General features: G+C 40.2%; 2 protein-coding genes and 1 long non-coding RNA gene across 5 annotated transcripts in view; 2 read left to right on the forward strand and 1 right to left on the reverse strand.

Annotated features, from left to right (window-relative positions):
• The window catches only part of FGD5 (FYVE, RhoGEF and PH domain containing 5), a 76,602-nt gene extending 74,072 nt beyond the window's left edge, over nt 1-2,530 (forward strand). Inside the window, exons 20-21 of the mRNA XM_066558270.1 lie at nt 779-927; nt 1,660-2,530. Coding sequence (XP_066414367.1) covers nt 779-927; nt 1,660-1,696 — 186 coding nt within the window. The 3' untranslated portion in view covers nt 1,697-2,530. The remainder of the gene's footprint in view (nt 1-778; nt 928-1,659) is intronic.
• Nucleotides 2,531-7,449: 4,919 nt separating this feature from the next.
• On the reverse strand, nt 7,450-9,324 carry LOC136561884 (uncharacterized). The gene is made up of 2 exons (XR_010784422.1): nt 9,183-9,324; nt 7,450-8,990 (listed from the first exon to the last, which is right to left on the reverse strand). It is a non-coding gene; the product is annotated as an uncharacterized lncRNA (long non-coding RNA).
• Nucleotides 7,695-20,430, forward strand: part of NR2C2 (nuclear receptor subfamily 2 group C member 2) — a 38,655-nt gene continuing 25,919 nt past the window's right edge. For 2 of the 3 annotated variants that reach the window (XM_066558399.1, XM_066558401.1), the window contains exons 1-3: nt 11,733-11,816; nt 13,076-13,175; nt 19,583-19,693. In XM_066558399.1, coding sequence (XP_066414496.1) covers nt 19,622-19,693 — 72 coding nt within the window. In that variant the 5' untranslated portion in view covers nt 11,733-11,816; nt 13,076-13,175; nt 19,583-19,621. Of the gene's footprint in view, nt 8,645-11,732; nt 11,817-13,075; nt 13,176-19,582; nt 19,694-20,430 lie in introns of those variants that run through there. The other variant, XM_066558400.1, reaches the window with a different exon arrangement.

Raw genomic sequence — 20,430 nt, forward strand, 5'->3', positions numbered from 1 at the left:
ATCTCTTTTAACCTTAAAAGTGATTATTTCTCATTCAGCAATAGGAAAAAAGCAATAATGGGTTACTTTACATTCCTAGGCTGCAATTTACCTTCTAAAAGCAGAGGCAAAGGCAACATACACATATAATCTACCTAAATGTAGTGACCAAAAACTATAGCTATCAGTAACAGCTTAACTGCAATTTCATGAAGGCTTATGGTTTTCTTTGACTCGTACAAAGCTGTGTCTGCCAAGCAAAATTCACGGGAGTAAATTAATGATTAATTTCATTACTAACTAGGAAATTTCCAAGCAGCCTTTTGGAAAGCATGTGTGCAGCTTGAGAAAGAGCAGATTTCTAAAAAAGTCACTCATGCTGTGAAAAGAAATGACAAGGTACCAAAAGAACCACTACTTGCAGCCAGCAAATAAAAACAATTGAAAGAAACATAACTGGAAGTGAGTCTCAGGCTTTCAGAACTGCTGCTGTACTCTCAGTAATCTCAAGTTTGCCTCCTGGACCATAATGTCAAAGGCAGCCACTAAAGGAATGGCTAATTTGACCTTCATGGCCATGTGGATGATCATGAAGAAGTGGACTTTGAGAGCTGGTGTTCAAGACTCAGAGTAGATAAAACATGTGCAGTACACAGGCACTGCTCCTGTTTGGGTTAAAAGCCATGTGTCCAGCAGAACATCCACACTACTGCTTTTGCAGAACTGTCACAGAGGGGTTGTATCATTTGCTTTTCAGAAAGAGCCCTCAAACTGTTACAATTCGCTTCTTCACTTTCAGGACAAAGTTGCTACAGAAAGTTTGCCTTTGTTGGGTTTCACCATTGCCCCAGAAAAGGAGGAAGGAAGCATGGATACAGTTTTTCATCTCTACCACAAGCAGACCCTCTTTTACAGCTTCCGAGCAGAGGATAACAATTCAGCACATAGGTATGGGGATAGACTTCCACATTAGCCAGTGAGCTTATGTGGGGATTTTTCCCTCCTTCACTTCAGAACGCCTTTGTAACAGATGAAACAAACAGCTTTCAGAATTTTGATTAAGCCAGATTGCATGTGACTGGCCTGACTGACATTAAAAACCTACCTAGTGCTTTTCAGTTCCTTCAGGAAGGAGAATTTGCTCCCTTTTGTAGGTAAAGATGAGACTGAGCCTCAAGAGTCATAGATAGATGTCTGTCAAAAGTGATTACTGTAGAAAAACTTCCAATTTATATGTTAAATTTACCCATTTCTTAGTTTTCTCATCCACAAATAATTGTTTGGATTTCCCACTCTAATGTTACTGCTTTCACATAATAAGATAGTCACAAGGTTTGTAATAAAAACTCAGCACCCCAAGACACACAGAAAAAGAAATTAGTATTTATAGGGGGTTTTGTTGCTTTAAATCATACTTTGCCAGATTCATCTTTTCTATTCTAAGACAGCACTGACTTTGAGATTTTACAATAAATGACTGGTCAAGATTGTACTAGAAAGCAAGTGTCCCAGTTCTCAGCTCCCCACTTTAATCACAGAACTATTGTTCCTCATTAGAGCTGGAATGGAAAATACAGTCTTCTTCAATGCTTTATGTTCTTAAAGTACTTATTTTTCTTAAAATGCAAAAAAAAAAAAAAAAAAATTGTATGTACCATTTTTCTTTCCTCTACTTTTTAGGTGGATTGAAGCCATGGAAGAAGCATCCATATTATAGCAGCTTTCACTCAATGAACTTGGAATAAATCCTCAGATTTCTATACATTTCCAGCAACACTCTTCTGACTTACAAAACTGAACAGTGTATTTCAGGCCCACTGGCCCCACACACTGGATCTGAACTGTTTCCAGCTTGCTCTTTTTCTTCCTTCTTCTTACATACACATTGTTGCAAATGAAAATACCAAGATAAGAGATTATTTATGGTGATCTTTATGTCTGTGCAAGTTCAGCCTGTACTATAAGCTTCTCTTCTGATCCCACAGTAAACTAAGTTTAACATCAAGACCTGGAAATACTGACTACAGTAAGTAACAGACTCAGTTTTACTTATTCCAGAGCACTATTGTATCTCATTGGGTTGGTTTTGATGTCTACTGTGACATGAGAAACAATGCAGTAAACAACAAATGATCATTTAAAGCACTTTATCATTTTTTATTGAACTACAGCCTAATTTTCTTCATGTTTCTAAGGAGTTCTGTGACCTGACTTATTAGTTGTCCATTAACAGGCATCAGCATGAAATTATGCCCTGCATATGCTAAATTGCTTCCACAGAAAATGAGGGAAAAACACAATTTACCTGGTCTACCAACACTTCACTGACTATGATCCAACGTAGTTACTTATTATCAATTTATAATTTTACACAAATCACCATAGAATTTATGTTAAAGGTTTAGTTTCATATCACTGCAGTACTTTGAAATGCACTCCAGTAACTCTACAGAGCCAGATGCTGAATTATATCTCTCTAAATACTTCAGACTCAAACCCAAAGGTTATTTTTAATTTATTATTAAACTACAGACAGTTTTTATTTAACACATCTACCTAGTAGTGTTAAGATTTTTATCATCTATTTGAATACTGTATCTTTATTTTCAAAATTCCTGTTTCTGCTGTTCTTGTTATGAAAAATGTCATCAAAAGTTGATCCACATAACCAGCACAGCATTTGAAATATGCTGGGTGGACTGAAATGCACTTGTCTGAACCTGCTCTGCTGGAGTAATTTGGAACTGCTGTGGCCACACCTGTCCTATGTCAGACTGCTGTGGTGTTTTACACCAGCTGAGGATATAGATCTCTGGAGTTTGGGGGTAGGGTTTTTGGTTTGGTTTGGGTTCGGTTTTTTTGTTGTGTGGGATTTTTTTTGTTGTTGTTTTGGTTTGGTGTGGTTTTGGGGTTTTTTTGTTTGTTTTTTTTTTCTGGTCTTTTTTTTTGTTTGTTTTGTTGTTTTGGTTATTGTTGTTGCGGTGGGGTTTTTTATGTTTTGGGTGGGAGTTTTTATAAAGAAGATTGAGAAGTGATGTTCTAATCATTGCAATACAGTGATTTTGTCCTCAGTCATAATATTTAACTGAGGAACAGAATGACATCTATGATTAAAATATATCTTTATATAAAAATAACATGCTCAAGAATTTACTTACATTAAATTATATTGGTGGGAATTTTTATTGCTTTTATTTTTCCCGTTCTTCAAGGAACTTAATGAAGATCTGAATTTTTGACCCTAACAATTTTTTTAGAATTTTCCATATTTTTAAAGGTCTATAATATATATCCAAATGGTAAAGTAGATCAGTTTATCACCAGGATAAACAAGCTTAAAGAAACAAATGCACATCTACCACTAAATAAAAAGCTCATTTTGGGTTTTTTTAATACATCTGACTTTGACCATTCCATTAAGAATATATTGTCATGTGCAAACAGAAACCAAGAATGAGAAAAATAAAACTTTTGTATTCTTTAATTAATGGATGGACAGCTAGGTTAACTTTGTTTCATGTAGAGCTATGGCCTTGCTACCAATACACTGTAAATGTTTATCCCCCCTTGAAAACGTTTTGCACCGACACGAAAAATAAGACAACATTGAATACAGAGCAAGATCTCTAACCATGGTCTGAAACAAAACAAAACTCACTACAGAATGACAATATTCTGAAGATTTAGGTGCTGACATGTAGTGACTGTTGTATGAAGCTTTCAGTTAGAAGCAGGAAATGAACATGAAAATATTTTGTTGTAAAAAATAAGATACAGTGCTATTAAACATTGGTTTAAGTAATGTAGAGAAATAAAGGAGCAAAACATAACTGCAGTTCTACGGGCCCTTCCTTTACACCATTATTACCTTCTTTAATTCCAGCTTTGCAGTTTCAGTTACTGTTAACAGACACTTGCCTATTAAACAGTTCTCTGACAAATTAGAAAAAGCATCAAATCTGAAGAAGGTACTGGAGGCCTTCTGGTAGAAACAGGATTTAGACCTAATTGGTATGATGACATGTTTCAATCACACTGATTTACCTTCTGTAAAGCCCACCTACTTTACTTCATTCTTGACTTCAGTCACAGATACAAATGGTCTCAATGCAGCATAAAGAGGAAAAAAAAGAAAACGTCCTCACAATTTCAGTCCTACTGTTAACTGAATTTGAGCAAAGCTAATAGGCACCAGAGACAGAAATTTTAATTTCAGAGTTACCCAGTAATCACCTTTTAGAAAATGCTAACATATTAAAATAGGGGTGTATACTCAGTTTACTACCTGACATTTACTTACATAGCTTTTTCTTACTAATTTAATGCTAATATTACTCCTTCAAAACAAAATTTTGTTCTGTGTCTTCAGAAACACGATAAAAAATTTAGTACTAAGTCACAATATATGAGCTGCTCAGCCAACACCTGGGATCAAGCTTCTCCCATTTCTTGTTTCAGAATTCTTCTGTTTATTAATTGATTTATTAAAAAACATTAAGGTTATTAGTTAATATCTGCAAATAATATTTAGACCTATTTTATGGTATATGCCTAGTTAAAAATCTTAAATCTTAAAAGTTATTAATTTTTTTTTCAAATCAAAGTACAAGTCATTTGGAGATGGAGAATACCAACATGGCAAGAGGCTATACCACTTACACAAGCACTGCTGGTCAAGACCTTGGACTGCTACCCTTCCTGAGCTGGTTCTCTGCTGCTTTTACCACACAGCTGCGGATACCAAACAGGCTTTCCTATTTGCGTGCTGCTTTGATACAAAAGCAGTAAAAACTATGTTGGCTGTAGCAACATTAAGTGAATATAACTGTTTGGGAAGGTGAAAGAAGGAGACAATATTCAGTGAGGGGAAAAAGTATTCCTTTAAATATTAAGGGAAAAAACACTAGTCTAACTCCACAAGTAACTTAGGAACATAACATACAAGCTTCCGTGTATTAAAAGCAGTGTGATTCTTCAGCCTGGTAACACTGTGACACCACTTTTCATCAAATTTTGACAAGAAAGTTTCTAGACTCCAGGCAATTGTGGTATGAGGTCAAAGGTAAAACTTGATGATCATGGAGGTCTTCCCCAGCCTTAATGATTTTATGTAGTGATATTTTTCTGCAATCAACAAAACCTACAGCAGACAGCAAACTCACTTTTACTCAGAGACAAACATGGAGAAATGAGGGCAAACCTCCCACTTGGTGGAGGTCACCAGCTTCCTTCTACACTGCCCAGCAACGCACAAACCCAAATGAAAGGCATGAGGACTCACACTTTAAAAATCATCTGCTAACACTTAAAAGAGAGATTGAAATTGAATGTGTATTAACAAGACCAAACAGTTCTGTTAAAACTTTGTCAGTCACTTGTAATTGATTGATTGTAATTGTTGATTTCTCCTATACTAAGTATTGGTTCTACTCTGACAATTTACCTTGAAAGTTCCCAGAAAATTTTAAGCAACTGAAATGAGAACTTAATAAAAACCCCAAACAACCGAGCTCTACAGTACCGTCTATCCCAAACATTCAAACCACATGAATAACCTCAAACCCTATTTATATTTTATACTACATGGCACACACGGAGTTTTAATCCCTCTCAGTCCATTATGTACTTCTACTGCCACCACCATGGCCAGAGAGAGAGCTTTGGCCTCTTGCAGCCCACATGTTCACTGTAGAGGTCCTCTCCTTCCACACCTAGAGCCTCTTTCCCTCCCTGCAAGTATGCACATCTTACCTCTGTTCTGTAGGGAATTTAGTCTGTTCTCCTGGGCAGGAAATAATTTCCACAGGGTCTTTTCCCTTCTCTTTTTGCATGGCAGCTTTGTAGCTGCCTCATTTTTTCTTCTGAGGCAACTATCCTGTTTAATGGGAGGAGCTAAAACGTCCTTGTTATCAGCAAGTGCATTTGAAACTGGCCACCACTAAAATCCTGTTATCGGCAGGTGCGTTTGAAACTGAACACCACTACAATCCTTTCTCAGCTAAGGCTGGGAGCAGTTCACTCTTTCCGGGCGGGAACTGCGGCCTGAGGAGAGGCCTCCTCGGGCCAGCCCGTGCTCCGCCAGGAAGGCAGCCCTGAGGAGGGCAGCCCGTTGTCCCGTCAGGGGGGCGGCCCTGAGGAGGGCAGCCCGTTGTCCCGTCAGGGGGGCGGCCCTGAGGAGGGCAGCCCGTTGTCCCGTCAGGGGGGCGGCCCTGAGGAGGGCAGCCCGTTGTCCCGTCAAGGGGAGCGGCCCTGAGGAGGGCAGCCCGTTGTCCCGTCAAGGGGGGCGGCCCTGAGGAGGGCAGCCCGTTGTCCCGTCAGGGGGGCAGCCCGTTGTCCCGTCAGGGGAGCGGCCCTGAGGAGGGCAGCCCGTTGTCCCGTCAGGGGGGCGGCCCTCGGTGCAGCTCTCGCTCGCGGCAGGACCTGCGGGATGAGGACAGGAGCCCTCCGTGAGGAGCAGAAGGGCAAGCAGGAGCTGATGTGTGCCGGCTGGAATCGCCCATACCCTGAGGGCTGGATGGGAGAGGGAGTGAAACTACACTTGGCAGAAAGCGGTGGCTAGAGAAGGTGGTATGTTAATTTTTGGCTTTCTCACCATCCACATCCATTTTAACTGGTAGTTAGATACATTTCCCCCAAGTCTGCTTTGCCCACGACAGTAATTGTTAAGTGATCACTGTCTTTATTTTGACCTATGAGCTTTTTCATGTCATTTTCTCCCCATCCTGCTATAGAAAAGGAGGGGAAAGTGAGTGACTGGGTTATCGTGTGGCTGCAATCCACAGTCAGCTCACCACTGTGTGGTAGATAAATATAATTATTTTCTTTGCTGCCAGTCTAGTTATTAACCTTGACTTGTAGAGTAATCTCAGTGTTCTTTGATGTTTTTTACCTCTGGGATCTTCTATTAATTTCTGTCCAATCATAGCTAAGGCCAAAAAGCAGTTTTTACTGACACTCCTTTATATATCTGTGTATATAAATTTAGCAAATTTCAGCATTATCTAATACAATCTTGCTTATTAAATAAGTTCAGGGCATACACTGTAGTTCTACACTTCGTTGAAATTGTTGCAAAAACCACAGTGAAATTTGTCACAATGTTAATGCAGCTTTCCTCAACCTTAGCATGCGTGGTGGAGCTGTACAGCAAGTATGATTGCTCTCCACCAGAGCTCAGAGTAAAACTGCTGCAAAGTTTTCTCCAGGTTGCAGAAACAAGGAAGATGGAGGAGACAAATCCTCCTGCCTTCTAAACCTTTCCTCAGCTTGCCCATCAGGAAACACATAGGGGGGAAAGCAGCCATTCATATTTGGCTTTAGCATTTTCCATTTTTCCTTTCATTTGGTCACACTTTGATATACATTTTATGAAGTTAAAAGAAATATCTGCTTCTAAATGTATGCATGTCCATATTTTGAGAATTTGAAATTTCTTCATGTATTTAACATTACAGCAGTAAACACCCAAGACATTTTTGAAAAGTTTTCCTTTATTTGTGTATTGCAAATATATCTGCACATCACATGCTTTACTAATTCCTGGTCTGTGAAAGTAAGGCTGTAACTTGTAGGTCTAGTACATTAATCATACCCTTACCCCAAGGAGTCAGTTCTAAGAAAAAACTACAACCTTCCAAAGAAAAATTAAAAAAAAACCAAGACAGCATACATACTGAATAGTTAACAGCACCTCTTGTTTCTGTGATTGTTGCATTTAACTGCTATCTCTTCCATATATTTTCTTTCAGGTGTTATCTTATTCATCTAACTGCTCCTTAAATTAGCTTCTGTAAAAATTATTAGAGTCAAAGGAAACCTACTAGAAGCATTAAGAACATTTTGATACGAGTAGGTTAAGGATAGCTAGTTATGACAGGGAGTGAACATCTGATAGCCTGTAAGAAGACAAGCATTGAAAGGTGGTAAACTCTTAAACCACCTCAGCTACACCCAAACTTGTTTCATGCCTATTTGTGTGTTTGAAGGCACAACATACCTCACTTACAGCCAACTTTGCCATAAGAGCCCTAATCAATGACATTGACTTTACAAAATTAAATAAAAACAGTCTGGCGGCGGCGTTTGTGAGAGCTTGCTCAATTGTGAGCCCACCTTTGACTGCATCCTCAGCGAGAACCAAGATACACCTGGAACATCAATTCCATCAGCGCACTGGACAGCCACCGCCAGCCCGCGACCTCGGGCTTCCGGCTCCTGAGAAGCCTCCCGAGCGAAAGGGACAAAGGCGGTGAACGTACCTTCCCCTCGCTGCCCCGGAGGCCAGGCTCCCAGCGGCACTTCCGCGGCCCGGCCGGAGCAGTGCAGGGCTCGGCAGGCTCGGGAGGCCCAGGTAGCCCGATAGCCCCTCCCCGCCGCCGGCCCCGCCCCGCGGGGGATGGAGGGGCCGCGGCCGGGCTGGCGCTGGAAGAGGAAGCGGGGACGCGCTACCGGGCGGCGGCGGTGGGGTCACGAACTCTGACCTGTCACAGGGCACGGCACACACAACAAAACACGCCCGACCCCAACACAGTCCCGGCCCCCTCCCCTCCGCGGGCCCCACAGCCCCTTGCAGCCCCCGCGGGGGGAGGGAGGGCCGCTGCTGGGCACCGGCCTGCCCGGGCGCGGTCGGGTCACCGCCACTGCACCTTTGGCGCCCATTCCTGAGGTAAAAAAAATATTTTTTAAAATTGAAGCGGCCTGCTGGGTTTGTCTCGTGGGGGCCAGGACGAGGGAGGGGGCGCGGGGAGGCGGCAGAGGGCCCTACTCTGGACACCCCCGCGAGGGGAGGGGTGGGGTGACGGTGGGTTTAGGGGAGGGGGATTGCACGGCTCCGGTATTTGTCTGGTAAGCGAGCACCGGCCGTGGTCTGGCCTGGTCTACAGCTCCTGGAGAGAGAGGAAACGACCATTGTGGCGTGCTGGGTCGATCGGCGGGGCAGTCCCGTGCCGGAGCCGCTGGTTGCAGCGTGGGCCGGCTGAGGTCGGAGCTGGTACGATCGCGGTGAGCAAAGTCTGCTGTCCAAGGGGTGTAGGGCGATGGTCGCGGCGATGACGAGCGCGGGACACACAGAGAGACAGAAGATGGAGTCTGAGCGGGCGGAGGCGGCGGCTTGAACCCGACCCTTTTACCTTTGCCACCGGGAGGGCGGAGGGGAGGGGGCGGCGGGTACTTTGCATACGGGGCTGAAACCGCCGCCATCTTACCGGCCGCTTCCTCACTGCCATGCCTGGGCCTCCTCTAGGCGGACACAAGGCTATACCGGAGGGGAGGGGAAGGGGCCTAATGGCGGCGGCAGCAGCCCCGCCTGGGCTCTGGCGGGTGGCCAGCGCCGCCATCTTGTGCTCAGTGAATCCCCGGGGGGCTTTCCCTCTGCTCGAGGGGCGTTACCGCCACTATTACAAGCGGGTGGCTCGGCCAATGGGTGATCTGCGGGGGGAGTGCTGCGCCTGTCGTGAGGTCATTGGTCGGGCCTGGGGGCGGGCCGGGGGCGTGTCTCGGCGGCGCGCGGCGGGGAGCTGCCGAAGGCCCTTCAGCAGCGGACGGGGCGCGGCGCAGCCAATGGGCGCGGGCGGCGCGCGCGGCGTAGCCAATGGGGACGCGGCAGTCCCGGCGCGCTGCCGGCGCCGCTCGCGGTGTTCCGCTCGGTCGGCGGTGTCCGGGTGTGGGCCGGGTCCTGCCGCCGGGACAATGGACCGGAGACTGCCGGCAGGGCCGGGCTCGCTCCCCGCCGATGGCAGCCGAGTCGAGCTCACAGCTTAAAGAACCTCGTTTCATTAAGGCAAAGGAACAAATTTCAATAAGTTTGAATTCGGACTTTTGCCATGTTTTGTCAGTAGGGCCATACCCTTAGAACCTCTCAAGTGGAATTTATGACTTGCTTCTGAGGTTTCACTGCAGCTTAGGGAAAGATTACTGATTCTACACTGTGTTTTGGACAGCGTATACTGAGCTGGCTGCCACCCTGTTATGCTGAAAATAATTTCCTGGTGCTCCAGGTGCCTCTTCCTAGTTTTTAAATTTCACCTCTTGTGTTGATTTGGGAGGTTTTGTTGTGGTTGCCTAACAAACTGTTGCTCGGGGCATTTGCTAGGAAGCTGATTTTGCCTTTTTGCCTTCTGGGGGTTGACACCATTAAGAAGCTTGGTGTGGCTGTGAATGGTCTCTGTGCTTCAGCTGGATTTGATCAGATAGCCTCAGCTTAAGGTTCTTTTGTGAAGGTCGAAAGTACAAAAAGCCTAGGTGATAGCACCAACAACATCAAATCTGTCAGACTCATTCTATTGCAAACACTTGTGTTTTGTGGCTCGGAAAGCTACTATTATGAACAAAGTATCTCTATCTGAAGGGCTTCTGTCATAATAAAGTGCTGAGAAAATAGCATATTATAAGCATATGATTATGCTTCTCGCTAAACATAAAAAAAATAAGAGGAAACACTGAATAGGAACCATTGAACAACTGAGGAAACCATCCATAAGCTGAGTTTGGTGGAAATGGTTCATAGTCTTAATCAAGTCAATACTTCAATAAAATAATGACAAGCTGTAGGAGAACCTAGCATAAATACAATTTCCATGGGGATGTCTGAAGTTTGATTATCCATTGTTACAAATAATCTATACTTGACATATACAAAATTACTTTCACATTTGTCACAATATAAGTGACTCAATTTAATGAATTTTGACACATTTAACAATGTTAGCTTTGTAGAAGTTACATTTGAATGGGTGCTGGAGACATGCATGCGTTTTTCTGCTCCCCGTGTTGCTATTGTGTGCTGTATTTTTAAATTTTGTATTAAATTACTGCTTTGCAATTTTAAGCACAGGTTTCCAATGAAACATCAAACAAGCCAGCATTCAGAAATGCCTTTTTATTACCGACGCCTGAATCAGAATCTGAAGTCAAGCCCTATAATTAGCAAGTCACAATTAAAAACTGAATGCATTAATTGGAAATCTTAATTAAATTTACCTTGAAAGAAATACATCCATAATAATGATAATTAAAAATATATTGCAAGTGTTTTTTTTATTGTTTCTTTGTCTTTTATTGTTTCTTTGTATTTTTTTCTAAACCCTAAAGTTGAAGGTGGAGTTACTTGGAATAGGATGAAATGATTCTGCAGTATTTTGTTCTCATTGTGAAAATAGTATCACATTATAATAAAGAAATAGCCTAAATAATGGAAGATACATTTTAGATGAAACTGTTTATTTCCCTTATTGTGTAAGATTACTCTTAAGAATATGGATGAACGTGGTGGTTTGATGGAAGGACTCAGTTAAATGCCAAGCAGCATTCTGAGCTTGCTGCTCCCTGGTTCAGCATGTGGGGTAGAAGCAGTTTACCGGCAAGGTTTCTCCTGCCTGAGCTGAGGAAAGTGCCTTTGAGATCTATGAATTCTGCAAGCTGCATTAGAACTTGACTTTGAAATTAGTCCTTTCTCATTTACGAAATTAACATCTCTTCTCTACAGCTTAAATAAGGGACTGGAAAGAGTACATTAGAGGCTTAATAAAGTAAAAGAATAACTGTACCTCAGCAGTTAGAACAGTATGCATGTCCCATATATGTTTATGTGTGCGTATGTATGTGCGCACACACACGTCAATGGCACCTTCTCTTATTTGCCAGATATTTCAAGCAGAGTTGTAAATTTTCAAAAAGTCATAGCAGAGCTTTCTTTAATACTAAGAAAAAAGCCAAAATTTGTGCCTGATGGAAGTTGCTGGCATCTTTCCAAACAGGTTCTCTAATGGTCTTGTTTCACCATGGCAACCAATATGGAGGTGCTGGCTCAGCAGGTAGTGGAGACTCAGCAGGTGGCTGAGGTGAGTGACAGATGATATCACAACAGTTGGTATATGAGATTTTGAACTTAAAAACTTATTAGGGAGTCCCTGCTGTTTACAATTAATATAAACAGAACAGAAGATCTTTAAAGAAAAGTGCTGCTTTACACTTGGGGGCAAGCATGAAAACAGTCCAACTGGAACATGTTTTGTTCACCCTACTTTGTTCTGGTGGCCCCCATATTAAGAGTGTAAGCAGAAACATCAACATGAGCTATAGAGAAACTTGGCTGTATTATGAATTATTTAAAAAATTAATACAACAAAATTTATTGTCATTTGATCATTAGATTGACCTTTTGGAACATGGAAAGCTTCTGCACCTAATTGGAATTGTAATTTAGATCCACCACAGTGTTTGAAGTTACCTGTTTTACTTATGCGCCATTCTGAATTTACAGCAAAGGGGTTAACTTAAATCAGTTTTTATATTTTGTGCCCACACTTTAAAGAAAAAAAGCACAAAACCTACTTAAAGTGATATTAAGTGATTAAGTGATGTCTAGATGCATATTCACTGAAGCTTGGATGCTCAACAGCTAAAAAGTTTAAATCAGCTCATAAACACAAACTGGAAGTGTTCATGGCCATAGAAAATAATTTATCTCCCTCACTATGCAAACTTCAGTCAAAAAATAAGCAAAATCTTTTGTCTGTTTAAAATTATTTGGTTTAGTATCCTTGAACTTTACTGTGATTTTTCGTAGTTACGTAATTAAGGGATTTAATAAATAATAAAGGGCAAAAGGGCTGAGAGACATCTGTAGATAAGGCCACTTTTCAGATATTAGTGTGGAGTTTTCTTTCACCTATTGAGCTAAGATTACACATGTATATTAAAAATACTTTTAGTTCAAGAAGTCCTATAAAAGAAGAAAATATAAGTTTAATTCTGGTTTTAGAAGTTGATTTGAGATTCCATACTTAGAAGTACATTTTTAAAAAAGAAATTTCATTCTTTTTAACTAAATGCCCTAGTGAGTGTCCTGAAATTAACATCTTGGAATAGTTTCAAAAAACTTCCTAAGTTTCACAGTGAAAACCAACAAGAGATTTTTCACTCTAGTTTTCTGTACCAGGTATGAATTTGACATGCTGCATTTTTTTAAAAACACTTCCAAATATACTTGGAAAGAGAAACCTGTAGTGGAAAACTTTATACTATATTGGTAGAGGTTGGGTGCTGTTCTAACATCTAAAGCACATAAAATATGTGACATCTGTAATTCCTCGTGCAGGAAATGCACCGTGGTAACATAGTGTGATGGTTGTATCTTGCCACTGGAGAGATCGCTCCATCTCAAGAGTGTATGAAGCTCTGTGATTTCTTCCTGGCCGGTGGGTAAATAGAGGGCTCCATCTCTTTATAGTATTTAGCTGCTGCTTAAATGATATGCCTGTCCACTGCGTAACACCATGAAAACTTTGTTCACGGAAAACCAGTTGTAAGCAGCATTATCTCATTAGGAATTCATTAATACTATGACCATGTTAATATTGAATATTTTCTTTATGAATGGCTGGCTGCCTGCTATTTGTCTTCTGTCAGTTTTTAATACAGGTAAATACATAACTAGTTTTCTTTAAATATGCTAAAATTCTCTATTTGTACTCACCATATCTTAGAGAAAATGTAGAATCAAACTTGGCACTGGCTTTAAAAAATTAGAGACTTTCGGAATATGATATTTTTTATAAATGAAAATTAAATGGAAGAAGAGGGTCATTGACGATGCACTGAATTTTAGGTTATGAACTATGAGAGACAAGTTGCAACTGGAATAACCTAATGCAAATATTAATAGCTTTACCTATATCACCATCACTTTTTCAACATAACTGCCACATATGTAGTGGCGTGGGTTTATTGAGAGCTGTGATGCCAGGCACCAAACCAGGCTGTCATGCAAGTAGGCTACATTGTTTCTCTTTCTTGAGCAATAGTTCATCAGTTTTTTCATAAAATGGAATGTTTCATAGAAGTTGCTGAGTGTGCTCCAGTGTTGCATGTATTTTTGTACTTATTCTATTTTTAGGACTTTTAAAAATTGTTCTTGTAATGGTTTCAAATCATTTCACTGCTTTTGCTTCCTTGTGCTTTATACAGTGTCGCTTGTTTATTTTTTTTTTCAATTGTGCATTTCTGAACAGATTGGATGAGAGTTCCATATTTAGTGTTTGAAGTTGCCATTACTTGCAGTTCATGAAACTGAAGAACAGAGAGCAGCTAGGGGATTCGGAGGGAATTTCAGCAGTTTCTCCTCATCCTGAGGAACTTTTGAAAAGCAGGAAGAATACTTAAGCCTTAATGCAAAAATAAGTAATGCTGCTTTTCTGAAGTAGTTATTTAGTACTGTCACTGTACAATATGCAGTCCCAGCACCAACTTAGATCTGACTTGAATACTGTTTAAGAAAAATGTGTTTGTTTTTAAAGTGGAGGTGCATTCCCTGTGTCGTACCTATGATTTTAATGCAAAATTTTAAAAAATTTTAAACAGAACTGTTGTGGGCGGGGTGTGGAGGAGGAAGGGGAGGGAATGTGTGGTGGTGGAAATAAAGGCTATTTCATTTTTCCAACAGCAGCTCTGGTGTAACCAGGAATAATTTTTAGTAGTTGCTATAACTGTCCTTGGCCAGCTCTCTGGCAGCCACAAACTATTCCTGGTGCATCCTTTTTCTGGTCAGAGGCTTCAGGGAAAGAGTTACATGAGGTTACTGTTGAGCCTTGTGCTTCCCGGATCTTGTTCATGACAGTTACATTGCTGGAGAATTTTCAGTTGCTTTCAGTTCCCTCAGTGTCCTGAAAGGAAACTATCAAAGTCTGAAGCCTTTTGGAAAGCATGTTTTCCCATGAAGCTCAAAAAAGAACTGGATATCTTTGTCACATAAAATATTTTCTTGACCCTCTTCAGATATCTCTGACATGTTACATCATAAGAAGTAGCTCTGCAGTTCAGATTTTCGTCCAGATGAAGATATGCTGGAAAAGGAGAGTGGAAACACTGTTGTTCTGATGGAACAAGTTTTTACTTTGTTTTAAGAATTAAGGAAGTGCGACATAAGAACCTTTATATTTAATATTTTATTGCTGTCATTGGCCACTCGCTCATTTCTGATGATTTTTCAAAGTGGAGGTTTGATGCAAAGTCTTCTTAAACAATTTTTGGTTCGAATACAGCTTTTCTCAAGTTTCAATACAGCTTTTCTCAAGTTCCTGTTAACGGTACCATGAGCCTGAGAGGTATTCGCAGAAAGTGCAAATGGGAATATGGAGATTGTCTCTGGTTTAGGCAGCTGGGCAGCATTTGAACTGGAGACTCTTGCCAGCTGTGGCATAGCTGCTGGTGCAATAGAAGTGTGGGGTGTTCCATAAGAGCTGCTCTGAGATTTTCTTTAGCATGCAGATGTGCCAATTGCAGTATCTTCCAGGATTGTTGCCTTTTTATGTGCTATACAAGGTCTTGCACTGGCATCCTATTCGGGCAGTTAAACTAGAGTGCTAGTGGTGAATTTGACTTTTATCTGCCATCCTACAAAGGGCCACTTGGGAGTGGTCAGGAGAGCTAATTCCAAGGAGAATAATTGAAATGTTTTTTAGATGTAAAACATCTGTCAAAGAAATGTGTTTGGATATACATTTTTGGTAAAAGCCTATTATCAATTTAATAGCTAAAGCTACTCATTAGGAAAAATATCTATGGAAAAAGAAGTCTTTCTGATTTGATTTGAGCTGCAGGTGTAAAATTTGGTACCATATTTTTCATTGAAATTCTTCAGTTGTTTTATGGGTGCAGTTAAAAATATTTGGTCTGTGATTGCTAAATTATGCTTTAATTAATATAGGAAAGAGAATAGAAATTATTGAGCCTGAAATTGGTTTACACATAATGTATTCAAGCAATTCAATTACTTTGGCCTTTACTGGAGTGCATGTAGAAAATGTTTTTCTGCTTGAGTTAGAAAAGATTAGAGGCTTTAAAAATTTCTCTCTATGTGGCCTATTCCTTCAATTTATTTCTCAAATGCTGCTTTTATAATCAGTGTGGGAGGGGGAAATAAGCTACAGAAAGTACTGAAAATTTGGTTAGTCAGGACAAATATTTAATATATATGTACATATGCTCATACAAACACACATAGATGCATATGTACATGATGGGCAAATCAGTCAATTACTGTATAAACATGACTATATGCCTATGAAGAAACCTTAGTTATTTCTAATGACATAAAATAATGAAATGCTTGGAGAAACTTAACTTCAAACTACTGATTTTATATATACATATATATATTTTATATATATACACCCATCTACTGGAAGTTTAATATGATTTCAACTAAAATTTAGAAACTGAAAAAAGTAGAAAAAATAAGGTAAATATACAATTATATATATTTGTTTAAAAAGAGAAAAATTATTAATAATTTAAACAGAAGAAACCAAATTTGATTTTGCCAGCCTTTGAAATGCACCTAATTGCCAAATACTTGTTTTTAGTTTAATGATGAAAAAGGTAGATGCATATGTGTTTAAGTGTGTCTTTGTATTTCTTGAGTTTTGTGCAGATTTTCTGTGTCACTTAAGGCAAATCGTTATTAATTTCTATAAACTTCAGCATATGAAATTATTGCTAATGGTACTTACTGGTTTGAGAGCACAAGCAATCATATTCTAGATATAAATAATATACACTAGATCACAGTTAGTTGACCTAAAGTTTATGGTGTACCCCTGCTGTAAATACACTCCTCTAGGTAATTATGTATGGATACTATTTTTAGAGAGATGTACAATAGATGATTGTGTTTTCTGTCAAGTAAAGTGCTTAATTTCAATAGTGAGCATATTTCTATGCTATGGAATCCTTGAAATTAGAAGAAAATACTAATGCTACTTAGACAACTAAATTATTCATTTGCTGCAGAAACTTTTCTAGTGGAAGTCCACTGGATTTTGTTGTTTATTGTTGTTAATAAGTTTATTGTTGTAAAACCTGTCAAGTACATGGTCACTTTCTCAAAACTTCATGTACCATAACTTTAACAAATTTAACTTTTGAAAATCTTAAAAATATTTTTTGTTTTCATCCTTTTGTCAGCTTTCACTGCAGTCTCATAAAAATGTTTTGTTGTGGAATTAATTTTTAGAGCTAAAGATGGTCTACAGGAAATCTGATGGATTTTCCTTTCAATTTTGCTAATTTTAAGTTATTTTTCCAAGTGAGATCACATGGCGCTCACAAGACCTGGGGATCAGGCCCAGCTAGCGTGGGTTTAGGAAAGGCAGGTCCTGCCTGACCCAGCTGATCTCATTTTATGATGAGGTGACCCACCTTGTGGATGAAGTGAAGGGTGTGATTGTGCCTACCTGTACTTCAGCAAAGCCTTTGATACTGTCTCCCAACACTGTCCAAGGGAGGCTGCAGCCCAGGACTTAGGTGCATCTTTGTGGGGTTAAGAGCTGGCTGGGTGACTGGGGCCAGAGAGTGGTGGGGAGTGGTGCCACATCCATCCTTCAGTCACTAGTGGGGTTCCTTAGGGCTGTTTTGAACCCAGTTCTCTTTAATATTTTTATGGATGACCTGGATGAGGGGATTGAGGCCAAGGCCAACAATGTGAGGTTCAACAAGGCCATGGGTCCTGCTGTTGGGTCACCACAACCCCACGCAGCACTCCGGGCTTTGGGCAGGGTGGCTGGAAAGCCACTCAACAGGAAAGTGCCTGCAGATGCTGGTTGACAGTGGCTGAATGTGAGCTGGGTGTGCCCAGGTCACACAAGAAGACCAATGGCATCCTGCCTTGGATCAAGAGCAGCATGGCCTGCAGGACCAGGGTAGTGGCTGTTGCTCAGTACTGGCCACTGGTGATGCCACATCTCAAATCCTGGGGCCAGTTCTGGGCCCTGCCATGCAAGAAAGACATTGAGGGGCTGAAGCGTGTCCAGAAAAGAGCAAAGGAGCTGAAAAAGAATCTGGAGAATCAGTCATTGAGGGTGGCTGAGGTAGCTGGGTTTGTTAGGCCTGGAGAAAAGAAGGCTCAGGGGGGACCTTTTCAATCTCAACAACTCCCTGACAGGAGGCTGGAGTCAGGTGGGGGACAAAAAGAAATGGCTTCAAGTTGTGCCACATGGGGTTCAGGTTAAACATACTTTGCAAACCCAGAAAACAAGTGGCTGTTCAATTCCAAAATGTTTAAAGAATTTCCATGCAGGTACCTTATGTCTGTCTTGTCTGTCTTTCTCCTTGAACAATACAGAAGAATAGACAATTCTTTTTTTCTAGGTTGCCTGCAGTACATTGTGGTGTAAGGTCTGAAGTTGCATCAATGAAAGGCTAAGGATTCTACAGCTGAACAACTGTAAAACAGTTTTAAAAGACCTTCTTGCTCTAATTTAGATCTTTTAAAGGGCACATAGCTTTGTTAATAATTTGGCATGGAAGACAAGATCATCAATTAAATGTGTCCTCTAAGAGTCTGGATTTTTGGGAGTCTTTTTTCTCACCTAGGTATCTTGTTTTCTGCAGCTGAAAACTTTCGATCATCCAATAGTTAGAAGACACCTCTTATTTCTACATCTCTCCTGTCTGTTTTCCTCATTTAGTGTGCAATTTTTGTGACCTGTATTAAAGATAACTGGAGATTGTATGTTTATTTTAGATTACACTTTTATAGTATGTGGAACTACTTATGGTACAGGCAACGGGGGAGTAAATGGTATGATTTCATTATGTCTTGTGTATTTTAATACCTCTGCTTCCCCAAAGAGACTGTAGTTCATGTTCCTTGCTATCCAAACTATTTTTTCTTTATGTCATAAATTAACTTTTCTGTATATTAAACAAAGATTTTTCAAAGCAAGCTAAAATTGAAACTGTCCTGTTGTCCAGCTGTAAAAATTTTGATATAATTCCAAGATTGTTTAGAAGAGGATTTGGTAAAAACAACTTGTGACCATCCCAGTTTTGGACGTGTTGCTGCAGATACCAGGTTGATAGAATGGTTTGGGTTGGATGAGACACCTTCCACTCTCCCAGAGTTCTCTAAGCCCTGTCCAGTCCAGCCTTGGACATTTCCAGGGATCCAGGGGCAGCCACAGCTTCTCTGGGCACCCTGGTACCAGGGCCTCACCACCCTCTCAGGAAAGAAATTCTTCCCAATATCCAATCTAAATGTTATCATCCATGTTTAATTCAACATTTAGCATTTTTGTTCTGAAAATGGCTTTGCAAGGGATGTTTTTTGTGCTAAGTATTCAGAACTAAATTTGCATTATAGTTTGGTACTCTAGAAAGGTAAGGAATAGGACAAAAAACAATAGTATTCAGAAGCAGTGTGAAAGTTAATCTCTGTCATTCAAAAATACTTTGAAATTATTAGAAGGGGAACTACTTAACATTTTACTTACAGAAGAAAAAAATGAGACAAGTGTATAATTGAAAGTTAAAAAAAGTATTTCTGCATTTCAGTAAGCTAAAGAATCATACAGTACTTACCTAGGGATTCATTTGAGCAGCGTGGTGGTGGTAGTGGTGGTTTGGTTTTGTCAGGTTCACTCCATTTCCAGAAGAAAAATATTCTGATAATTCATTGAAAGCCAATCCAAGTTGGTTAAATGACTGTAACCTTTCCAGTAAATTTAGATTCTAAACTATAGGGCTATCTGATCTTTAACAAATATAGGTATTTTAAAAAGTGTTCAATACCTTAACACTGAATTAAAATTCTGTATGTTATTTACAGGTGCCAACTGTTCAGACTTCGCTATCTGAATCTCCAGTGATGACCAGCCCTTCCCAGCGTATCCAGATAATTTCCACAGACTCCTCTGTAGCTTCACCACAACGCATTCAGGTAAAAATCCAAGAATTAACCAACTATCATATATTTTCTTTTTTTCTTCTCCTCCTACTTAGCTTTATACAAAAGCATGCTAAAGACTGTGGAATACTTCCTTTAAGTCTTGTGAGATTAGGTAATTTTTAGTCAAAATTAAAATTCTTTTTCCCTCAGTATTGGTGCTGACTAGATGGCTGTATATGTTAGCCAGTGAGGAGTATTAACACAGGTTAAACCTTGCCTGCACAGCAAATCTCCTGAGCCCTGGCCACACCAAAGGGTGAGATATTGTCAACAGGTATCTGAGATTGTCTCCAAGTGGATTCCTCTTCCACTCATTCAGGAGCCAGTAGCAGATTAATCTATTTCGTGTAAAGTTGGCCTTTGGGAATGCTGCACAGTGGAACTTTGTTACTGGTAGGTAATAAAAAGATGTCATTCATGTATCAGAATGTATTCAATGGCAAATTACATAGGACTTACTCAGTTTTAATGAAATTCTAGTGCATATTTATATGATTACTCTACCAGGCAAAATAGATATCATGCTACCAGACAAGTGTATCAGAAATAGAAACCTTCCATCATAAGAGAATCTTGAAAATTGGCATGTGAAACAATAAGGCTGCCTGAGTCCATCTTTTGGTGATAACTTTAGGGAGTAACATCTTGTGTAAAATATATTGGTAAATGTTAACTGGGAACATCTCCCTAGTGATATTTATAAAGAAAACTTTGAGAGAGCTTCTTTA

The sequence above is a fragment of the Molothrus aeneus genome, chromosome 12 (genome assembly GCF_037042795.1).
Source record: "Molothrus aeneus isolate 106 chromosome 12, BPBGC_Maene_1.0, whole genome shotgun sequence".
In the NCBI taxonomy this organism is placed as follows: Eukaryota; Metazoa; Chordata; class Aves; order Passeriformes; family Icteridae; genus Molothrus; species Molothrus aeneus.